This window comes from Poecilia formosa, unplaced genomic scaffold (assembly GCF_000485575.1).
Source record: "Poecilia formosa unplaced genomic scaffold, Poecilia_formosa-5.1.2 Scaffold2220, whole genome shotgun sequence".
NCBI lineage: Eukaryota > Metazoa > Chordata > Actinopteri > Cyprinodontiformes > Poeciliidae > Poecilia > Poecilia formosa.
Genome location: NW_006802159.1, coordinates 14,126 through 34,242, shown reverse-complemented (window position 1 = coordinate 34,242; position 20,117 = coordinate 14,126). Strand labels below are relative to the sequence as shown.

Genomic DNA, 20,117 nt, shown 5'->3' with positions numbered 1-20,117 from the left:
TTTAGAGGGGTGTTGGTGGACATTTTCAGTGTATAGACGTGCAAAGTCCGTTTTGCAGATTGGAGTTAGTATGCTTTCTAAAAATTACGGTGACATGTATTATATTTGCCTTTTATAAAAAGAAATGAAATAACCATAAATAGAAACCACTGACTGTGTAAAAAAATATGTTTAAACTGCTTCCTATACACATTTTTGCAAGGTCGTCCTTTCCACGGGTTAGCATTGTCCTTCACGTCACTCCGTACTTCTTCCTTTTTTCTAACTGTGCAGAGACTAAAGATGGCTGAAGCTCCTCCATGCACAAGCCGGTTCTTCTGTCACAGATGCTCACTGGAGATTATTCCTCGGCTCCCCGTGAGTATTAGTAATGAAAAAACATTGAAGGCGAAAACTCTGTCAAGGAAAACACCACTTGGTTGTTTTTGCTTTCATACACTTCGGTGTAGCGACCTGATAGTCGTTAGCATGTTAACATTGCTAACAGCCTCCTGAGATGTTCCGCTTATCATTCACCTCAACCTACGTAGCTGATTATCTTTGTTATAATCAAAACATAAACTTCGTACTTATTATGCTCGCTTATATGCCACTCGTGTTACACTACTTGTAACAGCGTTTAATTAATTTCTTATGCATCCAAGTGGCTGTGTTGAGGCTAACTGCTAGCTGTTTTGATCAGTGGTGTTATATTTAACGTCCAGAAAGGAACTGCGTGGATTCGTTGATTAAAACATGTATATGTTTTATATTTAAGCACAGCTCACATTTGTTTGATATATTTTTAGCGCATCGTATGATTTATTTAACTGCTTTAAATATTTAGTTTGGTTAGCTGCTCAGGTAAACAGCAGAGTTGTGCTTGCTTGTCTCTGGTAGTCTAGAATGATCTGTCACTCTGTAGCCATGCTCTTTGAAACATTAGCCGTCGATCTCCGCAGCCACGGCTAATACAACTACGCAACACATACGGCAGATAAGAAGATAAGATGATTTTGCTATTACTGTAAATAAATACATAAAATGCAATCCCTTAACTTTGCCAGTGGCATAAAAATGCGACAGGAGCATATGTGTACATATAATATGTGGTTAGACCTTATTTAAACGTCTGTTTAACGTCTTTAAAACTGGAGGAGGGTTACTATGGAGCTAACAGCAGAAGGAACGGTTGGCTGCTGGGTTTTCTATTTTAACCATGTAACCAGAAACCTGATCTCGTATTTCATTGATTTCAATGCTATTACTTTGCTAATTGCGATATATAAAATAAACACTGAAGTAGGTGTGTTTGTACATTTTTGTGGCATGTCAAAACAATGATTTATAAATTATATCAGGTTAAAAACTGAAACTTAAAGCAAACACTGATGTAATTGGATTGTAATCTGTGGGAAGTTGTGACTGAATTATCACTAAAGAGTAGTTCAGTTTCCAAATTATTTGTAGATATTTCCATGTCTATCAAAAAACCCATAATTACATTTTTCATGGTTAGGACTAAGATGGTCAATGATTGTTCTGTGTGTTGTTTTTGTGAATAGTTATTTAATATTTGTAATACCTTGGATTTATTGTAACAATGATAAACTTAACAGTATAATGTTTGCAAAGTTCAAAAATCTAAATCTAGTGTTGAGATTGTGATTTTTATTTAATTTCTCCACTGTTTCTTCTACGGGAGCAGCAATAAATATCAGTCTGTTTAAACATATAAATACTCGCTGACAGGACATGCACATTACAATGTTTTAAGCATCTCTTTATTTTGCGTTGCATTGATCAATAGGTGGCTTTAAGTTTTGTGTTATCTCTTTAAAGGTTCAATTGGATGCATTTTGGAGCTAGATGAAGTTTCATCTCGAATTTGACTGGATAGTCTCTATAAACAGTTTTGATCATAAAATTGTTGTCTGATCCAGTTTTGCCAGTATTCACTCAGAGGATGTTGATCTAAGACTGGCTATCCCTGTTTATACATAAATGTATTTGTAATGATGGATCTGCTTCTTGATGACTATATTTCAGCTGGATTACTGGGTTTATTGTGTAAAAGGTGACCCTGTTTGTTGCATTCACTACATTATGCCTTTTCATTCTTGAGTTTATTACAAATGTAGATAAAAATGCTGCTTTTACGTGTTGCACAAAAACAAATTACACACAGATTAGTAGTGCTGTGACTGTCAACTGCTGAGTTGATCCCATTTTGCCACCTGGCCGCTGCAAACCCTAGAAAACACGGGGTTTCTGTTAGAAATCTGGCCTAATTATCCCTTCCAGTTGAAATCCTGCTCAGCTGGTTGGTAACTCAGAGTGTGTGATTGTGGATGTTAATGTGAGATGGGTGGAGTAGTAAGGATATATCTGATCTGACGCCTCTTATTGCGTACTTGATTGAACTAAAAATGTTTAAAGTTGACGGGAAATTTGAAAATATCACCTGATAATTATGTGCAATTGGAAGATTAATATCTGAACACCAACTACAAATTCTTAAAAAATGCAAACATTTAACAAAATCTTAAATAAATAAGCAATGCTAAGTCTGGTGGGGGCACAAGTAAAGCCTTGTGGCCCGCCAGGCTTATAATACACTGGTTAGAAACCCTGGGGTGGGAAATAAAATGCACTCTGTGCTCCTATACTAAAATTTGTAAATATTAAATCGTGAGGGAATCTTTTTTTATTATTATTATTATTCATAGATTTCAAATAGGTAATTTAAAGTTTAGCATTCAACATTACACTGCATTGCAACTGCAACCACACAGATTATTATAGCTGTTCATAAAATTAAAGTACACAGTGACAGGTCTGTTGTTGAACTTTTTGTTTTTAATCTATGCTTTTTTGTTTCTTCACAGGATTATATGTGTCCACAATGTGAGTCTGGATTTATTGAGGAGCTGCTGGAAGAGAGAAGGTGCATGCAAAGTAGTAACTAAGCACAATGCAGCAAATATCCTGAATTATTTAAATAAATAGGCGTGATTAGACCGCTGTTTATTGTTAGACATATTTATCCAGATATTTTTGTCTTTACCAAAAAGAAGCTTCATTTACCTTGATGACATACTGACATTAGAATGTGAGGCCACCTCTGAAACCCATCATTTAGATGATTTTAATCAGATTGTCAGGACATAAAATACTTAGATTCAGGTAAGTTCACAACATTTAGGTTTTAAGTTGTGCATAACAGAGTCCACAACTTTTGTTTGGGTGAGTCTTCCAGATAGAAAATTGACTGTGGGTGTTAAATATTAACTGGGCTCTATATTTTTTGCTCTGATATTACACTTTACCTAGTATTATGACCATGTTACCGGAATGGGCAAATATCTGGGGAGACGTGCTCTATTATTTACAGCCGAATCAGAACTTGAAGGAGTGACAAACTGGGCAAGAAGTGACAGCAAAAACCTGCTGATGTAGATATTTTAAATCATTCTGGTTTGAAAAAAGTGGAAAAACAATGTTCCTACTAGGCTCCCTTGTAACTTTGTCAACAATCTGCTTCCCTGTCTAGTGCTGACAATGGGTCCATGTCCAACATCTCCAGCGGACCCCAGAACCAACAGCCATTGGAGGTTTTTAACCTAATCTTTACTCAGATTCTTGTCTTTAACAAGGAGCTGCCTGTGCCTTTTGACTCCTGTGACTCTGTTATGCACACTGCTGTGTAACAGAGTCAGCAGTTCTTAAAACTGCTTTAGCTGACATTTTTGTTGAACCCGTAGTTGACATGATTGAATTTGTCATAGCTTTCAGTTCTGCTTTTGCACATTTTTTTTTTCTTTTGTGAAGTTTACCTTATAAATAAGGCTTTGAGTTGTTGATTTCTTTTATTATGCCGTTTTTGTTTGTTTGTTTTCAGAATATGGACCAGCAGTTATCTATGTTCCCCTCCGGCTTTGGTCAGTTTTCCGTTAGCGTCTTTGATGACGCCTTTGACCTCGGGCCTGGACTAGGGACAGAGGACAATCGGGATGCTGAAAACCAGTCAGAAAGGGACATGTCGTCTCGGCAGCGATACGGTGCCAGGCAGAGTAGAAGTCGTCATGGTTCAAGACGCCAAGCAGGAAGGCACGACGGAGCTCCTACTTTAGAAGGGTGAGTCATTTAGACATTTCTGCTTTTCTATTAGCACCACCCTATTTTTCTAAATGTTCTTTTTCCTTCCCTGGCTGTCATTTTTTTTTTTTTTCCTAGAATCATCCAACAACTTGTGAATGGAATACTTGGACCTCCTGTAAACATTGGTGTTGGGGCCTGGTGAGTCTGTGGTACTGACATTTGAGAAGCAAAGAGATAATCTTGCAGCAGTTTCTATACTCCAGTATCTCTTATTTTAAAGGGGGGTTCTCCACTCCAATCCGATGGACTATGCTTGGGGTGCTAATGGACTTGATGCTATTATAACACAGGTAAAAAAATAAATAAATAAATAAATAAATAATAAGTAATCAACAAATAAAATGTAAGTTATGTTTTTTGCAAGTCTGAAGTATAAATAAAGTAATTCAATTATGAATATTTTCTTCTCTGTTTAGTTATTAAACCAGTTTGAGAACTCGGGTCCACCGCCTGCTGACGGTGACAAAATAAGAAATCTTCCTACACTGGAAATTACCGATGAGCATGTTGGTAAGTAAAAAGGACTAAAAGCAACAAACGTTTAGCAGCTAAAACTCTAGACATTCAGACCACTGCACTGTCTTTGCACGGTGGGTAAGCTAATTTCCTGGACATTTTTTATCCACACAATTACCTTGACAAGATGGTGTAAACATGCAAGCATTAGGCTAGCGCTTCGACAAAGTTTTCCATTGCCAACCGGAGCAAGATTTTGAAGTCTTTTTCAAGAGTGTAGGTGTTTGTTTGTGACTGACATTTTATCAATAATGAATACGGTAAATCCCCAACAGAGCAGCCTGATAGTAGAAGTTCATAATACTTTCTTTCTGTGGGGCAAATCTGGTAAAGGGCCATGTTCACATACTCTGTGTACCTGACGTTTTCACACACTTCTTTTCAGCTTCAGGACTGGAATGTTCAGTGTGTAAAGAAGATTACAGCGTTGGAGAAAACGTGCGACAGCTCCCGTGCAATCACATGTTTCACAATGATTGCATAGTCCCCTGGCTGGAACAGGTATTTCACGTTATCCTACCCCATTTTCCCTTCTGTTTACTGTAAGCGTTACACCGGTTGGTGTTTGAAACAGGGTCACGAAAGGTAAACATCCATAACACCCCCGTGTTTGTTTTCTGCAGCACGACACTTGTCCAGTGTGCAGGACGAGCTTGACTGGACTGAACACGGCAACAAACCCTCCAGAACTCTCAGAGATGAACTTTTCATCCTCCCCTTCCTCCTCCTTGTCCTCCTCCTCTTCGTCGCCATCCTCCTCCTCCACCTCTTCTTCCCCTCCATCCTTAGATTCCACCAGCACCGAGAGCTCCACTGATAACTCGTAGGCAGGGTATTTGTATCCGTCACCTCATGAGCCGGTTTCTGCTCCTCGGCTGAGCAGTGACCTCCAGTCCCTCCCTGCTGTAGGGCAGAGGCCTGAGTGCATGTCACCAGGATCACTCAGGCCTGTTTCAGGGGTAAGTGATACATGTGTTTATGTATTTTTGCCCGCTGTGTCCCCTCCGTGCCCCCACCACCACCACCACCACCACCTTCACCGGGAATGTGAACAATGGAAGGGCAGACGCCTGCGGTGCAGCTTCTGACTGGGAGGATGTGGAAAAGCGTGAAAACTTCGAGAGATTCGTGGAGCTCAAAGCACCTCTTAAAAGAGGAGAATCCAAAGGTAGAAGACCAGGAGCGCCGAGACAATAACCAGTGTTTTTTCAAACCTCCAGCCTTGGTTGATATAATACGACCCACTTTTGCGATAGACAAAACGTACGGGTGTTCCTTTTGGTAATACGTCGCGTTCAAATCTTTGAGTGCGCCGCTTCAGTGTGCATTCAGATGTATTTATGGTGTGAACGAATATTACTCTTCAGTATCTTTCCAATTAAAATTTACAATAGTTTGTAGAATTGTTTATTTTGAACAAGCGATTTTTATCTGATGAGTTGCAGTGGTTGTTTGAATAAAACTAGTCTTTCTTTAAGGTCCAGTCCGCGCTAACCTAAGTATTTTTAAAAACTGAGTTTTCTTTTAATCTCAGTTGCTGCAGTTTTTGGTGACAAAATCGAAGCATTACACAAAAACCAACAACAAAAAAAAAACAGTTTGTGATTTAAACGTGCACGCTAGATGTATGGAGGTTTTTAAATGCTAACACAGAGGCCCAAATTGCCTTTTTTTATTTATTTATTTATTTTTTTTTTGCAAAAGCACATACGCAGTGAGGCAGTTAAAATTTTTTTCCACATCTGCCTTTTCTCCTTACCCTTTTTCCATGTAGCTTCAAACTTAAGCTGCTGAAGGTATTTTTGCTGCGCTCAGGTTGTCTTGGAAGATCAAACGACTACACACTCTGATTGAGAGGATTCCTGTTGCAAATCAGAAAACACTGGGTGCTAACATTTTTTTTAGCAATACACACCAATGATACATTTCTCATGATATTCAAACTCAAAAGGAACCCAGATTCGTTAGAGAACTACAAGGGAATACAAGCCATGAGAATTGTTTAGTAATGTCAATATCTCCTATCTGCATCCACCCCTGCAGGATACTGAATTGAGAGCCGCTCTACGAGCTCCTACTTTATCAGCTGGAATACTGAGGGGGTAATTCACGAATTTGAATTGGCAAAATTGTCTTGCTAACAGAGATCTCTTAAAATCTGACTTCAGAGAACAAAGAAGCACCACTTAAAAAGACTAAAATGTATGTTAGAGGACAGAAACTAGAGCTGAATCTTTAGCCCAACTCTGCTTTTGCTGTTCTATGGATCTTTGGGGTAGTATTGTTGTAAATATCAACATTTTGCTACTTGCTGGCAAACATAGGTCTTTAAACATTTTTCAATTGGAATTTAAAGATTCAGAGATAAAGTATCAGTTAAAAAATATCTATAGCAAAATAGCTGGGGTGTAAAAAAAAAAAACTCATTAGGATTTGTGGGAATCATGTCTAATTCTTGCATAGTATTAAAAATGCATTTTTATTTTATTTTATTTTAATAAAGTTATTTACTAATGTCTTCGGTTGAAAAGTTTTCAATTGCAAACATGACTATGTAAGGAAAGAAAATGAGCACTATGGATTTTAATATATGTATGCATATGTCAAGACCAAGTCAAGCATGCTTAATTGCTGTATTGTAAAATAACAAGCAGCAGTACTAGAAGAACATTGATGTTGACAGATTTACAGTTGTCTTTGACGTTTAATCTGTTTAGTTCCAATTTTAGTCATTTTTCCCCCTTAATATCTTTAAGACATAAAATAGGATAAAGTTTGGGTTTTAGGTACTTTTTAAAACTAGTGATTTAAAGCCAGCAGAAACTAAGAAACCACAAGGATGTCCCTATTTACTCATCACAGGATAGCCCCCCTAAGCCTCATCTAGTTTTACTTTTGATTAATCTCAATGTGCAACCTATTTTTCGATGCATCTCTGAACAGTGCATGCAAAAAAAGAACTATTCCATGTAAGAACTATTCCATGTAACTATTCTAATGTGTTTTAACTGCTGTTTGGTTGGATTTGATTAAACTGAGTTTGTGGCATTGTGAGTAGAAACCTTCTTTTTATTTAGCATTTCTAAGCTGTGCAAGATGTGGGATGGATGGAATAAAAAAAAGGATATTGTGATGATTTTTTTTTTTTTTAAATAAACACGTCGAGGTCTTTGGTTTGCAGTCTTAATTTATGTGTTCCTTTCATCGTTCTTTGCACTCTCAGAACAATTGAGGAACCATAACCTACATTAGCAAAGCTTTTGAACCTTTTTTCAATGCATAATAAGGCTTTGAGATAATTTTGTACTTTCAAAGTGATGACTGGTCCAGTGGGATGCAAAATGCAAACAAACTCTGTATGAAATGCTTTACTTCTGCACTTGCCTGATAAATATCATCAATAAGCAAACTACACTTCTGCTTCCTTTTATTGTTTAGCAATATGTGTGCATTTCCTCTACTTTGTACCCCCCACCCCCTCCCCCATTCTCCTCTGGGACGTCAGGTTCTAAGGCTTTAATCCGAAGGGATTGTTGTGGTGGACAGAACACTTGTGGATACACACAAACAAGCACGTTTGAATTATAGCTTTGAGATTGATTTTACAATGTGAAAATTAATCTATGTTCAGCTTCATATTATTGTGGATGTGAAGTGTTTGTGCCCTGGGACACAAACACTTCTGCACCCAGAGACTGCACCCTGGGAGGCTCATTTATAGTACAATTACATCAAGTTGAGTGCTGCAAGTCAGACTCTGCCTCTAAAACCTCCTGTATTACTTTATTGGGTTTGTTGAAGCTTGCAGATCCTTTTTATATAAGCAAAGGTTGTTAGAATTCAATTTATTTATTTTTTTGCAGAAAATTAAGAATTCTATGACAGTATCTAAACGGCAGTCTTAAATAAAACTATGTCTAAATTAATTTATTTTTAACTAATCATTTAAATATGTCGTGAGACTTTCTTCTCTAAAGTTGAAAATACATGCCTGCTCCATTTATTTACAGCCGTGGTAAAGATGATTAAAACCTTTTACATTTATTTTATTGCAGTAGCAAAACGTTGCCCTGAAGATGTTGGAAAAATCCGAAACAAGATGTTGGCACAAATGTTTTTTTGTTTTTTTTTTCAAAATCACTTGATGGTCCAGTTATTTATATGTAGTGACTCCTTTAAAATAAAGGCATCTAATGGATTTTCTTACCTTGGATATTTGAGAAACTTTTTAGTAAATCATTTGTTTGTTTCGCTTTCTATGGATGATATATCGATCTGTCAATATTTATTTATGAAGCAATTGTCAAGAGGCCAGGTTTAGCACAAGCTCTTTAAAGAACTTAAAAACAAAATACAAAACTACTAGAAACCCATTTGAAACGATTAAACTAAGTAAAAGATAAAACAGTTGTATTGATAGTGAAATGATGAATTAGAAATGGGAGATGAGTAAATCATTGGGGATTGAGTAAATGTAGAAACATATACAAAGGTTGTGCAATAAAGAATGATCAAACATATTTGAACTGGCTTTCTCAAGATAGATTTCTTGAGAAAGCCCATGATGCTCCTTGAAATTGGAAATTAAAATCATGTTCATGAGAAATATGGCTATTTCTATAAAACCATCTTTAAAAGAGGACTCAATTATCATAAAGAGTGGCAATGATTCAAAAACAAATCTGGCAAATTTTCTTTGTAACTATATTACAACGGAGATACAATTCATCCTAGCAAATTTGTTGATTTATGTTCCATGTATTATGTCTCTAAAATGGTGTCGATTAGAAGTCAGTTCTTTAGTTACAGTAAATGGTTAAAAATAATGGAACACGTTCCCATCGCCACGCCCATTTGTTTTTACGTCATGCGTACGTGCTGATAAGGGCGTGTGCGTAGAGGACGACCAAGCACATCGACTCATTGTCGGCATTGAAGATTCGGCTTCAAGACCGGGGAGGCTCGCGGGAAAAAGTAGACTTTCCCCCGCAAACAACCTCGCATCGTGTTTATTCGTGGTGAAAATCGTTAATAGTCATCAGCTATGAAGTTGTTGTGGGCTCTCGCTGCCCTACTTTTATGCTGTTGGCGAGCCGACGCGTCCACAGGTAAGAATTGTGTCAGCCATGTTGGTTCAGTGTAGACTTTGCCCTGACTATGAACATTTTGTTTTGCTCGCCGTCCTCAAACGGTTTTCATCGTTGTAAAACGTACAGTGGCTATTACAAAACAAAACTAACAAACACACACACACACACAAAAAAAAAAAACTATTGGAATGTTTGAAATCTTCTTTGGGGGGTTTGAACGGGTGTGTCTTGTTGATGTACCGTTGAAACGTTTAGCTAATTTGCGGTCGAGAAGGCTAAAGAGCGTTTTATGTAAACCGTCTTAATGACTCAGCGTGATGCTAGAAAATCTGCGTTTTGTCGCTTTAAAGACGCGCCTTAAACTAATAAACGAATGAATAATCTAGAAAGACGTTTTTTTTTTTTGTCTTTTTTTGGGGAAAATTAACAGCGTCCTCCGAGTAACTAGCGCCCTCTGAGCTGTGGTAAAATTAACCTCAGATTGCGTAACGTTTCAGATGATTGCTTGCGTTACTAACCAGATTATCTGTCGTTTTTAATTTAATGGATTCCATTGGGCACCATCTTGTGTGTTAAAAGATCAGTCTATTGCTGTAAGCTTTACGGTGCGACTCAATTCTTTTGACACGCAGCTGACTTGCGTTTACAATCAATACAGGGGAAAAAAAAGAATATAAAATGATACAAACATGTACTGATATAATTAGATTCGCAATTTATCTCTCTAAACGTCACTTTGATTTCTATGATGACGTTGAATCCAAAAAGACACTTTAACTACCCTAAATAGCTCCCCAAAACTGTTCAAACAGAATTCCAGCAGTAGCATTTTCTTGCATTCAAAATAGTTTGAACTTTTTCTTCAAGGTAATCCTTGAAAAGGCTTGATTATGCTAAGAATCATTTTGACACAGTAACAGTTGACTTTATCTCGGGGCAGCACTGGTCGACTTGCAGTAACTTAATCAAAATAATCTATTATTTTGTGTAACACTGGTTGGGAATTCTTCCAAGCTCATTTACATAAACTATGAGCTTCTAAAAGATTTTAAATGTCAGCACGTTTTTGCTGGCTAGGAATGTGTCCAACCCACTGATACCCTTTAAAAAAAAAAAAAAAACTTGTTTTAAAAGGGTTTTACTTTGCACCAGTCTTTCAGCGGAAATATAACACAAGGGCTACAGATTTTAGTTTTTAAGTGTCGTTTTCCATGGATTTAAAAATGTGAAAAATGCATTTTTTCACATTTGAAATGTGTGACGACCAGTAAATCAGGTTTAATTAATGTGACAATGTGAAATGTCACATTCCACATTGTTTTATTTATATTTTGCCCCTCTTAAAGTAATCTTTTAAAATAACTGTTGTTTACTTCAGACTGTAGCGTAACCTATTTGAGGTACATTGTCTTTGCTGCCCTCAGTCAAATGTCAAATACTAATTTTGGAAATTTGAACTTTTAAAAGAACTTCAAGCACTAAATCCTTTAATCTAATGTTACAGAGCATATGGTTAAAATAGGAAATTGCACGCAACCAAACTTTACTGTAGACTTCTGCTTAATTTGAACGGCCATGCTGCACAAGCTCTCAAGGTGACCTTTGGTAATGGTGGAAAGTTGCAAGATATGTACAGTGCCTGAAGCATTTTTTGACAACCAGAGATCCCTCTTGTGACCTGCTGACATTTTGCATTTGGTCAAAGGTTATGAGGACGGCTTCAGTCAAATGTTTATACACAGTGCTTTAATATTAATAGACGGTGTGGTTTGTCAATAGCATATTCTGTTTGGGAATATGCTTTCTGTTCCACTTGCCATTCAGCCATACGGCTCTGCTCTGTAAGGGTACATGGAGGTCAGCTATACTTGTGGAAAGGACAGGAATCCTAAATCACCCCAGCAGGCCTTTATTACTTTGGAGCTCTAGTTTTCATACTTGCTTGGCTACATGGCATAATCGTTGTGACTAATTAAACCTGATTTACTGGTCGTCACACAATGGCCGAAAATATTTTCTGGCTTCTCCAAGTGTTTGTTTTTGGACGAGCAATTTGAATGTGCAGAAAATGAAATGGATGTGATTATGCACGACTCTTTAAAAACTTTGCTAATGCAGTGATTCTAGTTTGTGATATTTGCCATTCCTTTGTTCTGTAATGATGTGTGCAAAGCCTCCATTAAATCAATGGCATGATGGCCTAAAAATATCTAGTGTTAACCTAGATTGACAGTTACGGTTGAGCAAACCTGGCACAGCTATCAACAAACTCTATTGGCTCTAAATGTTTTTCATACATTTTCACCATTTTTTTAAATCTTGATTTCATCTGCATTTTTCACCCTCATCTGCTTTTCTATTTGTTCTCTCACATTATACATTGTGTTTTAGTGCAAATGCTTTGTTTTGGTGTCTTTGGATGACCAAGCTTATTTTGGTTGATGGCCATTACATTTGTTTCATGGTCCTGTTTTAATAAGAAATGTCCGTCTGATCTAATACTGCTAAAGAGAAAAGCCCTCAACTCAGTTTTTTTTCATCTGACGCTTAATCATTAAGAGGGTTAAAGATTTACCAGTAACAGATTAAGATTAAATCCTGCTACTTGTCAAGTGTAAGATAATTCAATGAGTTTAGTGGTTTTTGAAAAATATCTTAAATCTTAAACTACATATATATATATATATGTTTTTCCGACTTGACTAGACAAGTTGGAATCTGAGCTGGGTTTTACTACCAAATATATTGACCTAAAAGCTGACTTTACACCTTTTAATTTTTTTTAAATTACCTAGATATGAGCAAGTATCTTTGTATAAAACAGCCTAGAAGTCATTCAACTTTGTATCTAGGTAAGGCAGGTTTATCTACGTAGCGCAATTCAGATTCAAGTGCATTATTTGACATTAATATAAAAATATATTGACTAAGTTCAAGTTGCAAACCATTAGAGCTCATCTGTAATGTTCTATATTCTTATACCACAAGGCTTTTAGTCAAAATGTTGCTGCCGATTGAGCTTTGGTCATCTACTGCTGCCTTTTATGTTGCATTTATTTTAATTGATCAGTGTGATCAAAATACTCCTAAGAATTGGCTGTAAATGTTACTCTGATTTGTTTTATCTGTGCATGTTTTGGGCTTGCTGTCATATTTTCATTTCCTTGATTTTTATTAACTTTTTGTCTTTTTCTGTATGCTTTTTGTTCCCTCCATCTTTATCAATCATTCATTCATCTTCTTTGCTTCTAACACACTTATTACATTCCTTGTGAATTTGCTGGGCTGGCTGTTAATCGCACTCAGCGGGTTTCATAAAATCCCCCCTCTCTCAGATCAAACTAATCGACGACAGTGCGGAGCTGCACTGTGAGGTAGTAGGAAACCCCATTCCCGAGGTGCAGTGGTGGTTTGTTGAAGGCGAGGAGTCCAATGAGACTCTCACCCAGCTGTTCGATGGGGCGCGAAATGAGCGCGTCAGAATAAATGCCACATACATAGCTCACGCCACCAGCACCATTCACCTCCTCAGCCTCACTCTTGACGACACGGGCATGTACGAGTGCCGCGCTTCCAACGACCCCGACCGCAATGATCTGAAGAAGACGCCCAAAATCAAGTGGATCCGCTCGCAGGCAAACATTATTGTGATTGAAAGTGAGTGGAAGAGGAGGGGAAAAAATAAATGAATGAGGAGACGCTCATCGAAGTAGCTGTTAGCTCCTCGTTAGTGGAATCCTGGACGTCTACTTCCTGCCCTGTTTTCCTGGTTCAGTATCCTCTCAGTCCCGCTCCCATCTAGCACATGCTCCCCCTTTCTCTCCTAAGAAACTCCAAGGTTGCCCTGTAGTTGACTGAACCTGGTTTCAGAGTATAGCCCAACTGCTCCTTTAATCCTGCATCACCTGATGGCAAAGTATGCATTTAATCTGATACCCCCCTCTTCGCCCCACTCCTCATTTCAAGACTTAAAGTGCCATTATAATCAGGGCTTTCTTGCTCATAATACTGGTCATAAGGCTTGAAATTTGCAAATGGCCTCAATAGGACAATGACTGTGGTTAACTAGGATAACCGGGTATAGAAAATGAAGGGGGGAATCTTTGCTCAATTTCAAAAGGGTGTCGGATTACTTCATTAGTGCTGCTTCTCTGTAGATTTGGCATTATCCTTAAATGATACTAACATTGTAAATGCCTCTTAATGCTTGTAGACATTCTTGTTGCTTATAGCCCGCCGTACTATAAGCACAGAAGATGGCAACGAGTTATTAAACAGGCTCTCAGCCATTGGCAGTGTTCTGCCTTGAGGCCCAGTATTATGTCTTGCAATTGAAGCAAATTTAAACAAAATGGTACAAGTATTGTATAAATAACCACAGCTTTTTGGGAGTGAAACTTATTCTCCCAGATGTTGCTTCTTCTGCATGTATTTACCAAAAACCTTTCTCCCCTTGTGACCTTTTTGTAGTTTCACTAAATCAAATCAAATGTTTCTTGGTGGTTGACGCTTTAACCTCCCGATAGTGGTTTTTATATTTGTATAGGGGGGGAAAAAAAGCTGAAGGATTTGTCTTATTCCCCTCTCTTTACCTTGCAGGCCCACAAGTCAGTGCTGAACCGTCTGAGGTCAGCAACCAAACGTCTGCCGTTCTCACCTGCAACATAACAGATTCCAGCCTTCCCATTAAGGGTTCCTACTGGACACATAATGACAAAGTCCTTGATAACTCAAAGTCCTCTTCTTCTAAATATGCTTCATACAAGTAAGAAACTCTTCTTCCTAAGATTACTGAAGTGGATGTGTCCAAATGTTGCTTTTGATTGATTGAAACATTTTACTGTCCATTACTTTTGCTTGCTTTGTTTTTTCCACCTCCCTCTGTAAGGCGTTCTGTATTAGCAGCAGTGTTATGGGTTTCAGTGAGCCATTCACGACTCTTGATTAGTGGGGAGGTGGACCGTGCAGACATGCAGCTTTGCTGCTGCTCTTGGCAGCAGGGATGAGAGCCGCTAGCAGTGTATTGTCTTGCTCTGACCTTAATTCTCCATTTTAGAGGGAAGGCAGGACGGTAGCCCCAAACAAAGCGGGACTTTGATTAACCGGAAACTTGAAATATTTAAGCAGACAAGCGGCTTTAGATTCTCACCCAGCTATTGAGCATAAACTGCACTCTGTGGTTTTTTTTTTTTTTTTTTTTTTTTTTTTTTTTTTTGGGGGGGGGTTTTCTACTTGGCTGAGTGGAAAAGCTAATCATCATGAAAGTAGCTACAGCTTTAGTCAGTTTTTGCTTTGATTCGCAGTGCTGGAAAAGAAAATACATTTCCATGTTTAACAATCAGTGGTGCATTGTTTGGTCTCTTAGTTTGGAGAAGATCACCTATCAACAGTCTGGACACTATGAATGTGTGTTTGAGACTGAGACTGGGCCAAAATTGAAGCGGGCCATTGAGGTGAAAAGTAAGTGAAAATGAATGCATCAGAATTTCTTCAGATGTTAAGTTTATCTATATAATCAGGAATAAATGACTATATTTAATATACTTTTTTTTGTTTTCTTAAACAGCACTTCCTCATGTCGCAGCCTATAAGCGCTCAGAGCACGGTAATGAGAATGACAAAAGTGTGCTCACTTGTGTTGCTCATGGTTACCCCCTTCCCACTGATTGGATGTGGTATAAAGAGGAGGGCGGCGAACAAAAGGTGGGAATACAGTGTTTAATGACTCGATGCAGAAAGAAAATTATTCCTTTAGATTAAGATGGTCTTGACGAATATTTGTTCCTCTAAATGTGGTCAACAGCCTATTGTTAATTCCACTGAGAGATACGAGATCAAGAGCACCCCTAACAAGACCATGCTGACCATTGAAGACCTGAACATCGAGACCGACGGTGGATCCTACCTCTGCTATGGAACCAATGAGCTCGGCCAAAACAAGGACGCGATCTTTCTCCGTGTCCGGAGTCGCCTGGCTGCTCTCTGGCCCTTCCTTGGCATTGTGGCCGAGGTCATCATCCTTGTGACGGTCATCTTCATCTACGAAAAGAGGAGAAAGCCTGATGACATCACTGATGGTATGTATTTCGACTTTTTCTACAAGCTCCCAGAAATTTAAATACGACGTCTGAAATCCAACCTGCAAAGAGCAGAAGTATGACATTTCCAGTTTGCTATGGTTTTACTGCAAAGTGTTAAAATGCTTTTTATGTTTTTAATTTTTCCCTGCAAGAGTTTTTAATTTTTTTTTTTTTTTTTTTTTATGAATGTGTTTTGTTCTCAAACATTCAAATAGAACTTTTCAGAACAAGTTCTATTGGACACTTTCAATGTTTTATTTTTTTCTAAGAATTTAGGAGAGATTGTAATTTTTCCTAGTTAAGTAGCGCTTCAAATTATGCCTAGTAATTTCTCACTCTTTTTAAAAAAAGTTTTGCTTGTTTTAATAATGGTGATAAAAGTGTATCCCATCCGTTAGCTTTATCCAGAGATGTTCTACTGATTTTATTTTATTTGTTTTAACAGTCTCTACTTTTTAAGAAATATTCATTTACTTAAAGGTACAGTTACAACTCTGTGGTTAAATCGTCTCGCCTTAACATATTTGAGCACTATGAATATCTGGGGTTAACTCTATGCAAAAACCAAGCTGAAGGGAAAACATAAAGAAATCCCAACAAATAACCAAAAACATCAGTGCAATCAGATTTTGAAAAGGCAAGGAATTGCCTTTTTTTCTTTCCACCTTTGTGCTTGAGCAGTCTTGTAAAATTCCAAAGTAAATATGTAAAGATTTATTTGTAATTTTAACTTTTTGTCTGGGAAAAAGTCTTTTATTGATTTAATGTCTATTCTGGTGTCTACTGGACCCTGAAGGCAGCTGAACATGGGAGCTCTACATGCCAATTTCAGATGTTTGGTGCAGTTAAAACTGTAATAGGATTTCTCAATTTTAAATGCTATCAAACCTATAAGTTACTGTCACTTGTGATTCTATGGGTTTTCCCGATCCCTACAGAACTGGGGTTTAGATGGCGTTAAGTTCAACAATCAAGACGAACGTTCAGGAAGAGGGAAGAAGAACATGCTTTTTAATTTGTCAATGTTGTCTTTAGTTTTGTCATTATTTACAATTTTAATGTAGCTCATGAATTGGCTTCTACTGCTGTGTAAACAATCTGTTATAGAACCTTTTTTATTTTTATTTATTTTTGAACCTTTTTTATTTTTACTTTTTTTTTTTTTTTTACATTTTTGACTTCTCTGTTCGCTGCTGATTTTGCATTTTGGTAAGTGAACAAAAACTGCATGTCAGACTGAAGTGGTTGAGCTGAGATGGCCGCGTGGGGGACCAAAAAAAGCTATGGGAGTCTGAATGAACTGCTTTCATAGTAACCACTTCTAAGAGGAATGTGCTCAAAGATTTGGTCACTCTTTCACTGGCGCTGAATGTTGTACAGAGCAAGCTTCAAATATTCACTTTCACTTTTTTGGTTTTGCCTAAACTCTAATGTTTTGTTTTTGAGCCAATGAAAGAGTCGGATGAGACACTTGAAGTAGTGTATTGGTTTGACATGACGCCGTGTCGGTTTAAAAGTAAAGGAGCCAGCGACTTGTTTGCATGTGTTCTGCATCTTGTACTTAATGCATGTCAACTGCGAGGCAACTCTCGTGAGAACCGATCTATGCCATTCGTCTCATTCACCGCTCGGCCACAGAGGAACCCTACTCTCTTTATTGTTTTTATCTTGTCAATACATGGTGTCGCTCAGGTGTGAAAATTCACTATACATTGCCAGGATGTGTGTTGAGCCGTTTCAGCTGAAGAATACAACCGTTGCAGTGTGTTATCTCTTGCTTGTATTGCATGAGCGTCTGTGATGCTTAGGGTTGCGTTGGGACGGTGCGTTAAAAGTTGAGTGCCAACTGACGTGTTTAAATGTTATTGGAGATTGGCTGAAGCAACAGAATTGTCAAAATTACATTTGATAAATGTTTTTTTTATTATTATTATTCTCCAACACAAATGATTCCAGTTGAACTGGTTAATAGATCACCATTGTATGATTCTAGTTGCATCATTCATTGTCAGAAATGCTCCAGATGGACATGTGTATTCATGTGTAATTGAATCGGTCATGCCATTGCAGTCATGTTGGAGGTTGTCATTAATACCATTTGCTACAGTCATTGGTTAAAATGGTGTAGACATGTCTCACACTACCCAGCTGTAAACTGCTATTAACTTTCTTTTTTTCTTCTTCTTTCCTTCCCTTCTCTCTCCTCAATGACTAACATGTTGCTTGTTCAGACGATGACTCAGGAGCTGCTCCTCTGTAAGTACAGTCACAACTTGCTGTATTTTATTTTCTTCCTTCAGTGGTTTTTCTAGAAGAGTGCTCATGCTTGTCTGTCTTCCAGGAAGAGCAATTCTACTACAAACCACAAGGACAAGAATGTGAGGCAAAGAAACGCAAACTAAGAAAATGAAGGAGGTATGTGGAGTTGTTTTAAGCAACTTACTCTGCAGGGGTTTTTTAATGTAAAAATATACGCTGTCTTGCTAAAGCACTTGTACATAGCTGTAAAACAGGAGTGCATTAAATGGAAATTTCAATAAAATGTTTTTTTTTTTTTGTCCTCTTATTTCTAGATGGATGTCAAGTTGGCACTCCAGGATTCAACTGTTGTGTGGCACATTATGTTGTGCAATACAATTTTTAAAGTACCTTTTTGTGCTTGAGTGTGTTAGAATAATTTTCCTTTTTTTTTTGGTCTTTCTTTTTTTTTTTTTTTTATGCTTAATTTTTAACATTGTGCAGCCAGGATGTAGTGTGAAACAACCCTTTCTGCTTGAGGCCATGTGACAAATATTGCATGAGTTTTAAAGCTGTTCTAGCCAAGCGTGTGGTGTAAAAAAAAAAATACATGAGAATGCATAGTTTTGTGATCTTCAGTTTTTTTTAATGCTCAAGCTTCCTGCACAGGCCTATCACATTGCCACATTTTAATATCTGATTTGATTTGGAACACTCACTTGTGAAGAAGCACAATGTTTCTCTTGTACTTTTGATCCAGATACTTGCCATCCTTGTTTTAAAACGCACGTTTACTGGAATTCATGTATGATTTGCTGCAACCCCTCAAACGTTACTTTGCAGAGTTTATTACTTTGCCTTAAACTGCTTTTCATCTGGGTTCTTTTTTTTTTTCCTCTTTTTTTTTTTTAAACCTGAAAACATTGGCTTAGATCTGAGGCTTTAAATGCATTTCACAATTTGCTAACGTTCAGTGTCTGACAATTGTTTTTTTATTTTTTGTTTTGTTTTAGATTTGTTTTCCCCTCAGATTAAAATTGGGGCTCATGATGTTGCTCAGTTAACCACCCTGGTATAAGAGGATTATTTTGGACCAAGTGCAAAATGCAACTTCAGTAATTTGCACGCATTAAAAAAAATAAATACTACTGAATTTCTCTTCTTCTTGTGATCTGAAACGGTTACCTGATTGTTGAATGGTTTTCTGTCCTCTTCACTGTGTAGATAATTCAGAAGCCATATATTCCATTTAACCTGAACAACGTGGTGATTGAATGTTACACTATAGAGTTCAAGATTTAAAGACTTAGCCAGAATTGTGTAAAGTGCTGTACCTTCCATCAACATGGAATACCATCCTTTGTACAACTTGCACAAACTGAAATAAAGATATTGAAATTTAAAACTGTCCTTTACTCTGAAAGTTTTAATTTAGCTCCCATTATGAGCCTTCTCCTTTAGATCCATCATTGCTATTTTAGTTCAAAAAATTTGAACTAAATTGTGATCAACTGCAAATCACAATTTGCAGTTAATGGTAAATTTTAAAGTGCTGCTTTTATGTTAATGCTGGACTGTAAGATGTCAATTTCTGCACTGACTGGAGCTTCCCTCAAAACTTGCCGCAGCATTTTACACATTCCAGACTGTACTGAATGGTCAGCTGCTGTCATGACAACTGAGGCTCGCAAGACCAGCTCTGTCCACACCTCTAGATGGACTGGATAAGATTCATGGAGTCGGTCTGCCTTCTGAGAGGGGCTAAAACAAAGGTAGGCTGAAGGCAGGCTCTGCATTGGTAGACAAACGTCAAGCTTGATTGAGCTGGTGACTAAATTATGTGACTCAAAATGCAAAGTTGACCAAGTCTGATGAAATTGAAGACTTGTTGAATCCACTTGTAAAGTAAGCTATTAACAAAAAAGAAAATGGTGTGATGTGCATGTTAAAATTAATGCATGGCTAAAATTATAAACCCTTTGAGGGTTCTATGCATTTCCTAGGCCTGTAGAGCCATTTTATAGCAATCAAATAATTGTTGCCTTCAGTTTAA

At 37.5% G+C, this 20,117-nt stretch overlaps 2 protein-coding genes across 3 annotated transcripts; both read left to right on the top strand.

Moving 5' to 3' along the window:
* The first annotated feature begins 243 nt into the window (after positions 1-243).
* Positions 244-6,227, top strand: LOC103133065 (E3 ubiquitin-protein ligase RNF126-like). The gene is made up of 9 exons (XM_007544829.2): positions 244-357; positions 2,868-2,926; positions 3,533-3,593; positions 3,881-4,116; positions 4,216-4,278; positions 4,361-4,430; positions 4,557-4,650; positions 5,042-5,157; positions 5,280-6,227. Exons 1-9 carry the CDS (start codon positions 283-285, stop codon positions 5,481-5,483), a joined length of 978 nt encoding a protein of 325 aa, XP_007544891.1. The 5' UTR covers positions 244-282; the 3' UTR covers positions 5,484-6,227.
* A 3,315-nt stretch (positions 6,228-9,542) lies between these two features.
* Positions 9,543-19,469, top strand: bsg (basigin). Of its 2 annotated transcripts, none has more exons than XM_016667721.1 (9): positions 9,543-9,764; positions 13,053-13,403; positions 14,346-14,511; positions 15,112-15,206; positions 15,313-15,449; positions 15,550-15,823; positions 18,070-18,082; positions 18,168-18,241; positions 18,400-19,469. In XM_016667721.1, the coding sequence occupies exons 1-8, from the start codon at positions 9,701-9,703 to the stop codon at positions 18,226-18,228; spliced, it is 1,161 nt and encodes a 386-aa protein (XP_016523207.1). In that variant the 5' UTR covers positions 9,543-9,700; the 3' UTR covers positions 18,229-18,241; positions 18,400-19,469. The 2 variants fall into 2 exon arrangements, with proteins under 2 accessions (XP_016523207.1, XP_016523206.1); XM_016667720.1 differs by having other exon boundaries at positions 9,544-9,764; positions 18,058-18,082.
* The last annotated feature ends 648 nt before the right edge of the window (positions 19,470-20,117 follow it).